At 44.5% G+C, this 13,209-nt stretch overlaps 1 protein-coding gene across 1 annotated transcript; it reads right to left on the reverse strand.

Moving 5' to 3' along the window:
* Window positions 1–4,439: 4,439 nt before the first annotated feature.
* On the reverse strand, window positions 4,440–5,390 carry LOC311422744 (olfactory receptor 6E1-like; the record flags this gene model as incomplete). Its single annotated transcript, XM_084496096.1, has 1 exon — window positions 4,440–5,390. The coding sequence occupies exon 1, from the start codon at window positions 5,379–5,381 to the stop codon at window positions 4,440–4,442; it is 942 nt and encodes a 313-aa protein (XP_084352222.1). The 5' UTR covers window positions 5,382–5,390.
* Window positions 5,391–13,209: the final 7,819 nt, after the last annotated feature.

The following is a 13,209-nucleotide window of genomic DNA, read 5'->3' on the forward strand; positions in this document are numbered from 1 at the left end:
GTGCATGTAGCAGAGTTTTAAAATCCACATGGTAAGATTTTTAGTTATCATCTGAACTAGAAAATGGTCATTGTGCAACCATTGTCTTTCCTGTAGCTGTTCAACTAGACTAACATTTGTGACGATGGGTGTACATGATGATGGGGAAAAACACCATGCAAGTAGAAAGTCTTCACATCTAATGTTGTTTCCCCTGCCTGTCCAGATGGAGGTGGCTTAGTCTTTAGTCTTCTTGGCTGGGACACTTTATAATTATTTTTTCCCCAGGGATGTACTTTTTGAGATGCCATTCTGCAGCCAGGATGCTCTGAACTTTCTCTAGCTATTAGGCAATTGTGAGGACTTGCCATTACTCGGACTTCCCAACAGGAACAAGGAGCTCCTGACCTGAGCTTCACGACAACTGTCTCTTGTCTCCTGCATATACTCATCCTCACTTTTGTGCCTTCAATGAACATCATTGCTTCTGTAACAGACGTGGCTTCAGGAAGGCAAAACTCCCTCAGCCCCTGTACCTGTCAGCTCACTCCCATTTCCATCGCCCATGATAGCTGCATCTTCATGAAAATTAAGCTGACCCAGAGCAGAGGAGCACCACAGCGAAGCAGTCTCTTACAGCACTGCTTCTTATCTCCTTTTCAGTCATTTTGGCATTGACAACAAACAGACTCCAGCTATGCAGATGTGGCTGGTTGGTACAGAGGGAAAATGGTTGCTGAGAGAAGCGTTTAATGCAGAGGTGAACCTTATGCAGAAAAGAGATTTGTTCAGAGAGCAGACATTTCTTTACCAGTCCAACCTGAAATTACCATGTTACAGCCTATTCATCCTCCTTTCTCCCAAGAATCCCCCTTTCCTTGTCATGAATTCCTTTGATAAGAAGACTGCCCGTTTCCTTATTTCAAGTGTCCCAACACAAAGCCCATCAAAGAACTGAAGAAATGATAGAAGTGAGCAGGAAGACCAGCAGCAGATACCTCCAGCACCTATGCAGTCTGTGCCACCTCACAACCAAAGACACAAGCTATGATACCGCTCCTGCCCTATCAACTCCTCAGCCACAAGTGACTTCACAAGCACCAGCTCAAGCCATGCGCATATGTTTTGGTTTAGGTATCAATTTGACTTATTATTTTTATTATTTCTAGAATGCTCTGTAGTTGTTAAAGAATGTATCTCCTTGTAGCCTAGCTTCCATGGTCATCACCCGTTGTTGTGACAGGAAAGTAATAACAAAGTTTGTTGAGGTTGTATTTCTGCTGATCCAAATACTTAAACTCCAGAAGTCTGGTGGCCCAAGTACAAATAAAATTGTAGTTGTAACTGGAGGTAAGTGCTGATATTTGTCATCTGTAATAAGAATCATAGAATCATTAGGGCTGGAAAAGACCCCCAAGATCATCGGGTCCAAACATCCCCCTACCACCAATATCACCCACTAAGCCATGCCCCTAAGCACCACGCCCAACCTTCCTTTAAACATCAACGGGGATGATGACTCCACCATCTCCCTGGGCAACCTGTTACAGTACCTGACTAGTCTTTCTGACAAGAATTGTCTCCTCATTTCCAACCTAAACCTCCCTTGGTGCAACTTGAGGCCATTCCCTGTACTCCTGTCATTAGCTAACTGAGAGAAGAGGCTGACCCTCAGCTCCACAACATTTCCCTTCAGGTAATTGTAGAGAGCAATAAGCTCTCCCCTGGGATCCTCTTCTCCAGACTAAACAACCCCAGTTCCCTCAGCCACACACTCTGGACTTTTGGTCCAGACCCTTCACCAGCTGCATAGCCCTTCTCTGGACACACTCCAGGGCCTCAATGTCCTTCTTGTAGTGAGGGGCCCAAACCTGAATACAGTACTCGAGGTGTGGCCTCACCGCAGCAGAGTACAGGGCAACAATCACCTCCCTGGTCCTGCTGGCTGCGGTGATTCGTGACACAAGCCAGGATGCCAGGATGTGTGGGCACAATGGCAGCTCAAGTTCAGGTGAGCATTGACCAACACACTCAGATCCTTTTCCTCTGCACAGCTTTCCAGCCATTCTGCTCCGGGCCTGTAGCATTGCATGGGGTTGTTGTGACCAAAGTGCAGGACCTAGCACTTAGACTTGTTGAACCTCATCCCATTGGCCTCTGCCCATCAATCCACCCTGCCCAGGTCCCTCTGCAGGGCCTTCCTACCCTCTGGAAGAATGAAACATCTCCCCCAACTTGGTGTCATCTGCAAACTTACTGAGGATGCACTCATTTCCCTTGTCCAAACGATGAATTAAGATAGTAAAGAGGAGGGGTTCCAATGATGACCCCTGGGGAACACCACTGGTGAACGGTCACCAGATGGATTTCACTCCATTCTCCACCACTCTCTGGGCCTGATCACTTTTTAACCCAGCAAAGAGTGTACCTGTCCAAGCCATGGAAGGAGATGAGGTTGGTGAGACAGGACTTGCCTTTCATGAATACATGCTGACTCGGCCTGATCCCCTGGTTGTCGCACATATGCCGTGGGATTGCATTCAAGATGACGTGTTCCACCACCCTTCCTGGCAGTGAGGTCAGGGTGACATACCTGTAGTTTTAAGGTCCTCCTTAAGAACCTTCTTCTACATGGGCATAGCATTAGCAAGTCTCAGTCATCTGGGACCTCTCCAGATGACCATGTCTGCTGATAGGTGATGGAAAGTGTCCCAGCAATCACATCCACCAACTCCCTCAAGCACCCTCAGATGGATCCCATCTGGCGCCATGGACTTGTGACAGTCCAGGTGGAGCAGCAGGTCTCTAACTGCTTAAAAAGACAGAGATCTCCTCTGAAAAGTCCAGTGGAGGTCCACAAAAATGATACAAGGCCTGGAGCATCTTCCCTATGAGGAAAGACTGAGAGACCTGGGTCTGTTTAGCCTGGAGAAAAGACTGAGAGGGGTCTTAATAATTTACAAATATCTTAAGTGTGGGAGGCAGAGGGATTTGGGCAACGTCTTTTCAGTGGTTTTGAGGACAGGACAAGGGGCAATGGCCACAAAATGGATCACAGGATGGTCTGCACGATGATGCAAAATAACTTCTTCACAGTGAGGGTGATGGAGCACTGCAACAGGCTGCCCGGGGAGGTTGTGGAGTCTCCTTCTTGGAGATATTCAAGTCCCACCTGGACACCTACCTGGGCAGCCTGCTCTAGGGAGCCTGCTTTGGCAGGCGGGTTGGACCCAATGATCTGTTGAGGTACCTTCCAACTCCTACAATTCTGTGATTCTGTGTGATTCTGTAACTGTTTCCAACTGTACTGTGGGGGTTCTTATACTCCTCGTCCCAGACTTCCAGGTCAGGAGGCTTAATACCCTGAGGATAATTGGTCTGACTACAGAAGTCCTTCTATGTTTGTGAACAGTAGGTCTAGCTGGGAAACCTCTCTGTTAGGCTCACTAGCCACCTGAGTCAGGAAGCTATCTTCCACGCACTCCAGGAATCTTCCAGACTGCTTCCTCTGGGCTGTATTGTATTTCCAGCATATGTCTGTGGAGTTAAATTCCCCCATGAGAAGTGCTGGTGATTGCACAACATCCGCCAGCTGCTTATTGAACACCTCATCTGTCTCTTCATCCTTGTTTGGCTCTTGTTGGTCTACAACAGACCCCCAGTAGGCTGTCTGCCCTGTTGGCCATCCCTTTATCCTTATCCATAGAAGTAATATACAAAGAAAAAGAAGAGATATCAAAGTCAGTAAAGATAACCAAATTCACTGGCTAAGAAATGTAAAGACAGTAAACAAGCTTTACAGGAGAAATTACTGATGTTACCAGTCCAAAAGGATTCAGTTCTTGTTAGGGCAAACATAAATCTACCTTCTCACCTAGCTGTATTTAAAGAACCAAACAGGAAGAATATCTCAAAAAAAAAACAAATAAACAAACAAAAAAGCACCATCCCCACCTCCACCACCAAAACCAGAACAACAACAACAACAAAAACAAACAAACAAACAAACAAACAACAACCCTCAAACATACAAACAACACACAGTGTTAACTTGTCTATATGTTACATCACAGTGGTTGTTACACATTGTTATGATCTCTTTATCAGCGAGTGCAGACAAAAATCATGGGTGAGTGGCTTTAAAGCAAAAGAGGGTAGGTTTAGATTAGATATAAGGAAGAAATTCTTCTGCCCTACACTGGGCAGCTGGGAGCAAATTTGGTTGTTAGCCAAGGCTAACACCAGAACCGAGTGGAAAGAACACACAGGCAAGACCAAGTGCAGGTACTGGTGGACTCGATGACCCTGCCTGTGTTGGAATGTCTGGGCTTCTGATAGAAAAAGGTACTATGTAACATTTATAAAGCATAAACCATTTGAATTCAGAGTCTTTAATTCATTTGCACAATGCTGATGCATCTGGGCAACAATTCAGTCACTTGGAGGGTCTACTCCAGCTCTCATGGGTGCCTCCGGGAGCTAGAAAATGCCTTTGACATGCTCTCCTTCAACGCTCGTTTGACTTGATTGTTCCTGAGTGAGTAGATGTATGGGTTAAGCATCTGAGTCACCACGGAGAAGAAGAAAGAAAGAACTTTGTCAGAGCCCTGCCCACCCCGCTGCGCTGTGCGGTTATACCTGTAAATAGATGTGCTGTAAAATACAGTCACCACCACAAGGTGAGCTGAGCAAGTGGAAAATGTTTTCTTCCTTCCTGAGGAAGATGGCATATGTAGGATGGTGATAATAATGCAACCATATGAAATGACAGTTATTGTTAAGGTACCTGGCACAATGATAATTGATAGGATAAACAGCAGTCCTTCAATGAACCATGTGTCTGTGCAGGACAGCTGCAACAACTGTGAAGTATCACAGTAAAAGTGGTTCAGGACATTGGGACCACAGAAAGGCAACTGGACAATCATAATGATGGGAGGAGACACCAGGAGAAAACTCACTGCCCAGCAAGCCAGGACCAGTTGGAAGCAAAATCTGTTGTTCATAATAGTCGTGTAGTGCAAGGGGCGGCAGATGGCAACATACCGATCAAAGGACATTGCCGCCACGTGGAAAAAAGTGCAGGTACCCAAGCAAAAGAAAAGCAGCATCTGAAGAAAACAGCCAGGCAGGGAAATTATTTTCCTCTCTGTCAGAAGGCTGTAGAGGGTGCTAGGAATGAATGTGGAGGTGAATGTGATTTCCAAAATGGCAAAATTCCTGAGGAAGAAGTACATTGGAGTCTGAAGAAAATGGTCCACAAGAGTGATGCTGATGACAGTAACGTTTCCAAACAGGATCAGGAAGTAGGCAATCACCAGAATCAGAAAGAGGATGATCTCCAAATGGCGGCTGTTGGTCAGCCCCAAGAGGACAAATTCCACTACTGTTGTGTGGTTCATTGAATCTTCATTGCTAGCGGAACAAGAAAAGACCCGTTTTGAGAACTAGTGGAAAACAACAGGACACAAGTCAATATGGTTTTATTAACATATAAGGGAGATACCAGTAAGTAACCCCCTGGGAGAGACTGGAGCAACCGCAGTAACTACATTTAAACAATCTTTTTCAGGTAGATAGGGTCCCAAGCACCATTTGCAATGCCTAGTCCTCATTCCAGTTCGGGCAACACATATGGGTCCCCTCTCAGGACAGCTGAGAGGGCTACATGTGCGGGAACTGTTTTCGACCTTGGGACCATGAATGTCTGAATGGTAATGACAGTGTTTATTCCCCATCAACAATAGACAGAGACTGAAGCAGATTAGACACAGTAGTGATGGAAAAAGTAGTATTGCAGAAAATGAACTTGCTGCAGTTATAAGGAGCTAAAACGACAAAGAGAGAGGGAAAGAGACTTTACAAAGAAAAGGCTGGATAGATGGGATCAGTGCTCCAAAGACAGGTTTGTAGAGCTGGTTACCACTGAGCAAAGGGAAAATGTACCAAGGAATGGATGGATACTACACTAAGCAAAAGAGGGAGAAGGGGGAAAGTATAAGAAGAAATTCTGTTTACTTTTCATTTAACCTCAGCACTATAGCTCCAATGGATCAACTCTGATGCTGATGGTTTCTTCTTTGTGGCACCTGTCTCCAAGTATCCTGCCACAGTACACCATCCTGCCCTAAACTCAGACAGGTACTTTGTCCAATGCAATGTGTCTAATGCACTACTGTACTATATTACTGTAGTAGTCACTACTGTGGTTGCCATTACTCTGTGGAAGTGAAGGGGAGGCTCAAAACCTTGGATGATGCCCCTCAACTCAACCACGCTGTTTTCTTGCAGGCTTACCAGATACTATCTATGGCATTTCAGCTGCACTCTCCCTCCCTTCTCTCCCAGATACCAAGCCTCTTAGCCCTAAAAAGAGATGTGGAGCTAGTTTTGCACTCAGATCTCCCAGATTTTATCTTGTGTCTTTGAATCTGGTTTCACACTCATTTCAGACTCACTTCAGCTATTTCTGAATGATTAAAAGGAGTACCAACATGAGTTTCCAGGGAAGGCAAGCACACCTTAGACAACACATAGCCCATACCAAACTTGCCATCTGGTTTTCTCTTTTCAAGTGCAACTTACAAAATATTCAAGAAAAGGGTAAATCTGAGTGAGAACACTATGACTATCCTGATCACACTACTCCCGTCAGTTCTTTCTCCTTTGGTGCACTTGGTGTCAGCAAAACATGGGCATTTATTAGCTACATCTCATGGCTGTTTCTCCAAACAAACAAAAAACAACAAACCACACACACACAAAACAAAACAAAACAAAACAAAAACCACACATGCAAATAGAACACCCCCTTCCCCCACATTATCACATAAAGTATAGGACATCCTTTTTTAATACCACAGATGGACAGACATTATCTGGAAGCTGAGCTTGGTCCTTTAAAACCAGAGACTCCCTCGGTAACATATTAAAGCTTTTACTTGAGTTTTAAAAATGAGCCAGTCATTTTTCCAAGCCCTTATCCAGTTCTTCTTTCCCTATCTCCAAAACAATCACGCCCAATCTCTAAGAAGTGCTCCAAAGAGTTACCAATATATCCACAGCAAGCCAGGATGCTTCAAAAAGAAGTCTAATTCTGATGTTTCTCCTCTATGTAGTCTGACTTCCAGCAAATAAATTTCCACTTTTGAGCTCCTTCTTATAATGCTGTCAGTATTTTACACTGTTGTACTTCCTCACTGCGTCAAACCTCAGGGACCAATTTGGTATCGAAATCTGCCAAATACCTTCTGGGAAAACACTTCTGAGAGTTTAAAGATCAGCAAGAACATAGTCGTACCGTAGAGAAAATGAGGTTGGAAAGCACCCCTGGAGGTCCAGTCTCCTGCTAAAAGCAAGCTAACTTCCAAGATGGACAAGGTTGGTCATGACTTTATCTACATAAGCTTGGATGTCTTCAAGTATGGGGATCCCCCAGCTTCTCTGGGCACTGCCCGTGCTTCATCATTTTCATTGTGAGGTGTAATTTCCTTCTGTCCAGTGGAGGTTTCCTTGTTTCAGCCGTGACTCTTGTTCTTTCACTGTGCACTGTGCACAGGCATACGTAATCTTGGAGGCTGCGGTGAAGAGAGAGAGATGGCTTACCCATTACTGCAACAGGCAAAACAGACCTGATTCGGGGAAGATTACTCTTATTTATTGTCAATTAAAAATAGAGTTGGCTGGCAAGAAACAAAGACAGAACTAGAACATCTCTTGTAGAATCCCGCGCCCCTCTTCTTTGCAGGTTCTGCTTCACTCCTTCAGTCCTGACTCGTCCCTGCCAAGTGACGGAGGAGGGGTGGGAATGGGGATTGCGGTCAGTCCATAACAGCTCCCTGTCTGCCTCTTCTTCCTCACACTTTTCATCTGCTCCAGTGTGAGGTACCTCCCACAGGATGCAGTTCTTCATGAACTGCTCCATGAGGTGCAGGGGGGCGACCTGCCCCATCCCTGGATATGTTGATGGTCGTGCTGGATGGGGCCTTGGCCAACCTGATCTTGTGGGTGGCATCCTTGCCCATAGCAGGGGGTTGGAGTTAGGTGATCCTTATGGTCCCTTCCAACCCAAGCCATTCTAGGATTCTAGGATTCTAGGATCATGATCCTCTCCATGGGCTGCGGGGGAATCACTGCTACATCACCTAGAGCACCTCCTCTCCCCTCTTCTTCACCGACCTGGGTGTCTGCAGAGTTGTTTCGATCACATTTTTTCTCACTTCTCTCACACATGTGCTGCACAGCAGTTTTTACCGTTTCTTAAATATTTTGTCACAGAGGTGCCAACAACATTGCTTATGGGCTTACCTATGCTTAGCAGTTGGTTTGTTTTGGAGCCAGATGGAAATGTCTGTGTCCCCAACAGGGACAGCCTTGTTCTCTTCTCACACAGGCCACCCTTGCACCTTCACATCACTGACAAAACCTTGGCACATAAACTCACAACGCTCAGTACACCCCCTTTTAGAAAATATATATATTATATATAAATAATGCAACTGAAGCATCAGACTTTCTAGGTGGATGAATGAATAGGTGGAATCAAGGTGGTATGGTATAGAGGAAGGCAAGAGATGGAGTCTCTCTTTAAGCATCATTAATGCGTATAGTAAGAATAGTGGATAATGTCTTTATTTTTATTCCTTGGAACAAAAGGAAGAGTTGGACAGAACAACTTAACGATTTCAGCTAACTGTACACAGTAGACCTGCCTATGAACATGATAGAGAATAGTTCCCAAATGACCCCAATAAAACAAGAATGGGATTAGTTGTCTTGTGCTCCCCAGGTGAACACATTAAAATTGAAGTAGTAGATTTAACAGGCCTTCTCATAGCACTGCATATTAAAAAAATACTGAAGTAAGGAGGGATCTGGAATTCTGTCAACATCTGAATTAAATAAAAATTTGTGTAGGATTTCCATTACCTGCATTGTGCTTCATTTGACCTTAGCTTTTCAATTTACATATATACCATTCATTGGGAATTTATGCAGTTTATTATCAAACCAGGAGGCAGACATATCTTAGCATTGTGAACTTTAGTTTCAGGCAATGACACTTTTGCATGCTGCAGTGCTGGGTACCATAATGCCTAAATGCATTTTTACAAGGTTCCTTTTAGGTCAGAGTCCCAGTAGTGTTTCTCTCTCAAACTTGGAGAGATGTCAGTAGGAAGCAGCATAGGCCTTACACTTTTATGCAGTAAGGATACTACAGGCCGTTTCCTCCTTTAGCTGTAAAAGATAATTATTCGTTGTGGCTGAAAGTAGTTGTCATTAAGCACTTTGCCACACAAGTCATGCAGAAGGACCATGGCACCTTCTGGACAGTGAAGAAGGACAGTGAAGCACCAAAAGGTTGGTTGTGGTTTAACCCAGCTAGAAGCTAAGCACCACACAGCACCACGCCCCATGGGATGGGAGAGAGAATTAAAAAAAAATAAATTAAAATGAATGCTTGTGTGTTGAGTTGTGTGTTTTGTGAGATAGTTTATTAGGACAGAAAAGAAAGGAAAATAATAGTGATAATAGCACTACTACTACGAATGTCTACAAAACATCGTTCTGCAACAATTAAACTGTCAGCGTGTTATCAACATTATTCTCATCCTAAGTCCAAAACACAGCACCTTACCAGCCACTAGGAGGAAAATTAACTCTATCCTAGCCAAATTACCAGGAAAAAAACAATAAATCAAAAGCAGAAATATCCTTGGGAAAGAGTGATAAGGAGTACACCTAAAAGTCTCTTCAGGAAGAAAAACATATCAAATGTCTTTGGATCAATAACATGATCAATCCATGGATTTCTTCCTACCTTCCTTTTAAAAAATGTGTACATTACATCAGGAGTCTGTTTATTGAGGAAAAAATGTCCCCTTGAAAGCTTATTCCAGGAATTTCTCCACATACGGTTGATGGAAGGGCTGAGGAAAATTATTTTGAGTGTCAAGTGAGCAGCAGTAACTTTCCTCAATTCCAGGGAGCAGCTTTGGTTGTGTCATACTCTAACAGGTATAGAATAACTTTGTTAAGGCCTTCATATATGGTGATATTGAATGATAATGATTAAAAACTAACCATTGTCTCTCTGTTTTATTAATGAACATGAACCAAGTTATGCTTTGTTTTAAAGTTTAAAACAGGCCTAATTTATCTGTCATCTAAACACTCCAATGACAGTGGTCAATAATTCCTTAGTGTGTGGACATATACATATTGATTTATTTATTTTCAACACAAGCTGACTGATGCATACATGGACTGATCTCTGCTCCAAAATATATCATGTTGTAGATGAAATGCTGTGTCTCTTGTGAACAGAAGTTTAGCTTGGTTTACATGATGGTGGGGCTGAGTGCAGACTGATATGTCATCATTCAGTTAAGGAGGAATGTGGAGAATGATCAGCCATTCAAATTGACAGTGTAGTGCAACAGGTTGCAAGTGACCACTAACAATTAAAATACATCAATTGAAGTTGTATGAAGGCAGCTGAAGGATGTCCATGAAGATCATATACTCACAGAACATCCCAAATTGGAAGGGACCCAAAAGAATCTTTGAGTCCACCTCCTGGCTCCACACAGGACCACACAAAAATGAAATCATAATTCTGACAACATTGTCCAAACACTTCTTGAACTCTGGCAGGCTTGGTGTCACTATCACTTCTTTGGGGAGCCTGCTTCAGTGCCCGACCAGCCTCTTAGTGAAGAACCTTTTCCTAATACCCATTCTGAACCTCCCCTCTCACAGCGCCATGCCATTCCCTTGGGTCCTGTCACTGTCCCCAGAGAGCAGAGATATCTCCTGCCCCTCCGCTCCCCTCATGAGGAAGCTGCAGCTGCAGGCCTCCCCATGAGGCCTCTCTTCAGACTCCTCTTCTCTAGGCTGAACAAACAGAGTGACCTCAGCCACTTCTCATATGTCTTCCCCTCTAGACTGTATAACATATTTGTTGCCCTCCTTTGGACACTCTCTGATAACTCTATGTAGTGGGTTTATGTGGCAAGGCTTTGGTAGCAAGGGGCTGCGGGGGTGGCTTCTGTGAGAAGAATCCAAAAGTTGCGCTATGAGGGTCCCACCCCTGGTCAGAGTTGAGCCAATAAGCAATGTTGTTTGCACCTCTGTGAAAGCATGTTTAAGAAACAAAACAAAACAAAACAAAACAAAACTGCTGCACAACAGCAGCTGGGAGAGTGAGGAGTAAGAAACAGCCCTGCTGGCACCAAGGTCAATGAAGAAGGAGGGGGTAGGAGGTGCTCCAAGAGCCAGAGCAGAAGTTCCCCTGCAGCCTGTGGAAAGGACTATGGTAAAGCAGGTTGAAGCCCATGGTGTGCCATGGTGGATCACATTTCCATGCTGCACCCCATGGAGGACCCCATGGTGGAGCAGGTGGATCTGACCTGAAGGAGGCTGTAGCCCATGGAGAGCCCCCACTGGAGCAGATTCTAAGGCCGGACCTGTAGCCCATGGAGAGGAGCCCACACAGGAGCAGGTGACCTAGCAGAAGCAGCTGCTCATGGGGGACCCAGGCTGGAGCAGTCTGCTACTGATGGATGGACCCTGTGGTACAGACCCATATCTGAAGCAGTTCTTGAAGAGTTGCTGCCTGTGGGCAGCCACCTCAGGATCAGTTTGGGAAGGACTGCATCCCATGGGAGGGACCCCATGTAGAGCAGGGGCAGAGAGTGACCATGAAGGAGCAGCAGAGACCAGGTGCTATAGTCAGACTGCAACCCCCATTCCCCTGTGCCACTTGGGGAGAGGAAATGAAAGAGGATGGATGAGGGGAAGGTGGTTTTGGTTTCTTTCCTTTGTTTCTCACTTCTCTAGCTTATTAGTAATAGGCAAAAAAAATTACTAATCTCCCTACTCTGAGTCTGTTTTTGCCCATCAAAATAATTTCTGAGCGATCTCCTCATCCATATCTCAAACCATGAGCCCTTTACAACGTATTTTCTCCCTTTTTCCCTTTGCGGAAGGGGAATGAGAGAGCAGTTGTGGTGAAGCTTAGCTGCTCACCCGAGTAAAACCACCACACGCTATTAACTTTCTGTTCTAGATAGTGTTGCAGAAAGCACAGAGAAATAGAATGATCTACATGGACAGAAACTGGATTATTTTTTAGGATAGCAGGTATGTCTTTTTTTTAATGTCCTTCTTCTATTGTGGCGTGCAAAGCTGCACACAGTCCTCAAGGTGAGGTTGCACCAGTGCAGAGCAGAGCAGGACAATCGCTTCTCTTGACTAGCTTAGTAATGCTGTCCTTGATGCACCCCAGGATATGATTGGCCCTTTTGGATGTCAGGGCACACTGTTAACTCATATTCAACTTACTATCAACCAAAATCTCCAGATACGTTTCCATGGGGCTGCTCTTCAGCCTCCCATCCCCTAGTCTGTATGAATATCCAGGGTTGCCCTGTCCCAGCTGCAGAATCCGGATGAAGGAGAAGGTTGAGAATCATGAGCAGCCACCCCATCTTCATTTCCAATGTAAGACTGACAAAGATTTTTGGGGAATTCACCAAGGTGAATATCAAAGAAGAAATATCAAAGAAGAATATCAAAGAAGGGCAAGTTGCTGAAGAAGAAATACTTTTGAAGCGTGGAACTGGTGGTCAAATGGTTGTGGAAATGATGACCATGCTCCCCAGGTGAGTGAACAGCTAAATCATCAGGAGCAGAGTGAAGATTTGTGTCTTTCAAGTGGAAAGGACAATAGAAAGGATTCCCTGTCCTTGGTCCAGTTGGGAGGATTCATCTGACTGCCCAGCCTGCTGAAAGAACTACATGAAAGGGGGAATTAGCAGTCAATTCAAACCAAAGTTACACACAATGTGTCTGGGGAGATGACGTGAAGGTGTTGCTTAAAAACCGCAGCTGCTAAGGAAAGTGTCTGGAGGTGCTGACTGCAAAGGTATTTGGAAGGTGTGAGCCTCTGCTTCAGTAGGGTTACCTGATCTTTTCAGTGCTTTTCAGTGCAAATATGTTAAGGGGGACATGACAAACAACATTATACTGCTATCACTTACCATGCTTGTGTGCAGCTACATTTCTGATAGGTATTCACTGACAATTATCAGAATTAATCACAGCACAGTTATATTGTAGTCACATGCTGACAAATTTCAACAAACGTAACTGGCCTAAATGTATTTGCTATTGCTGTGATTATCATACCTATGTGCCATGGTTTATGTAAGCTGTTAAAGATCATTA

Source organism: Aythya ferina, assembly GCF_964211825.1.
Source record: "Aythya ferina genome assembly, chromosome: 23".
NCBI lineage: Eukaryota > Metazoa > Chordata > Aves > Anseriformes > Anatidae > Aythya > Aythya ferina.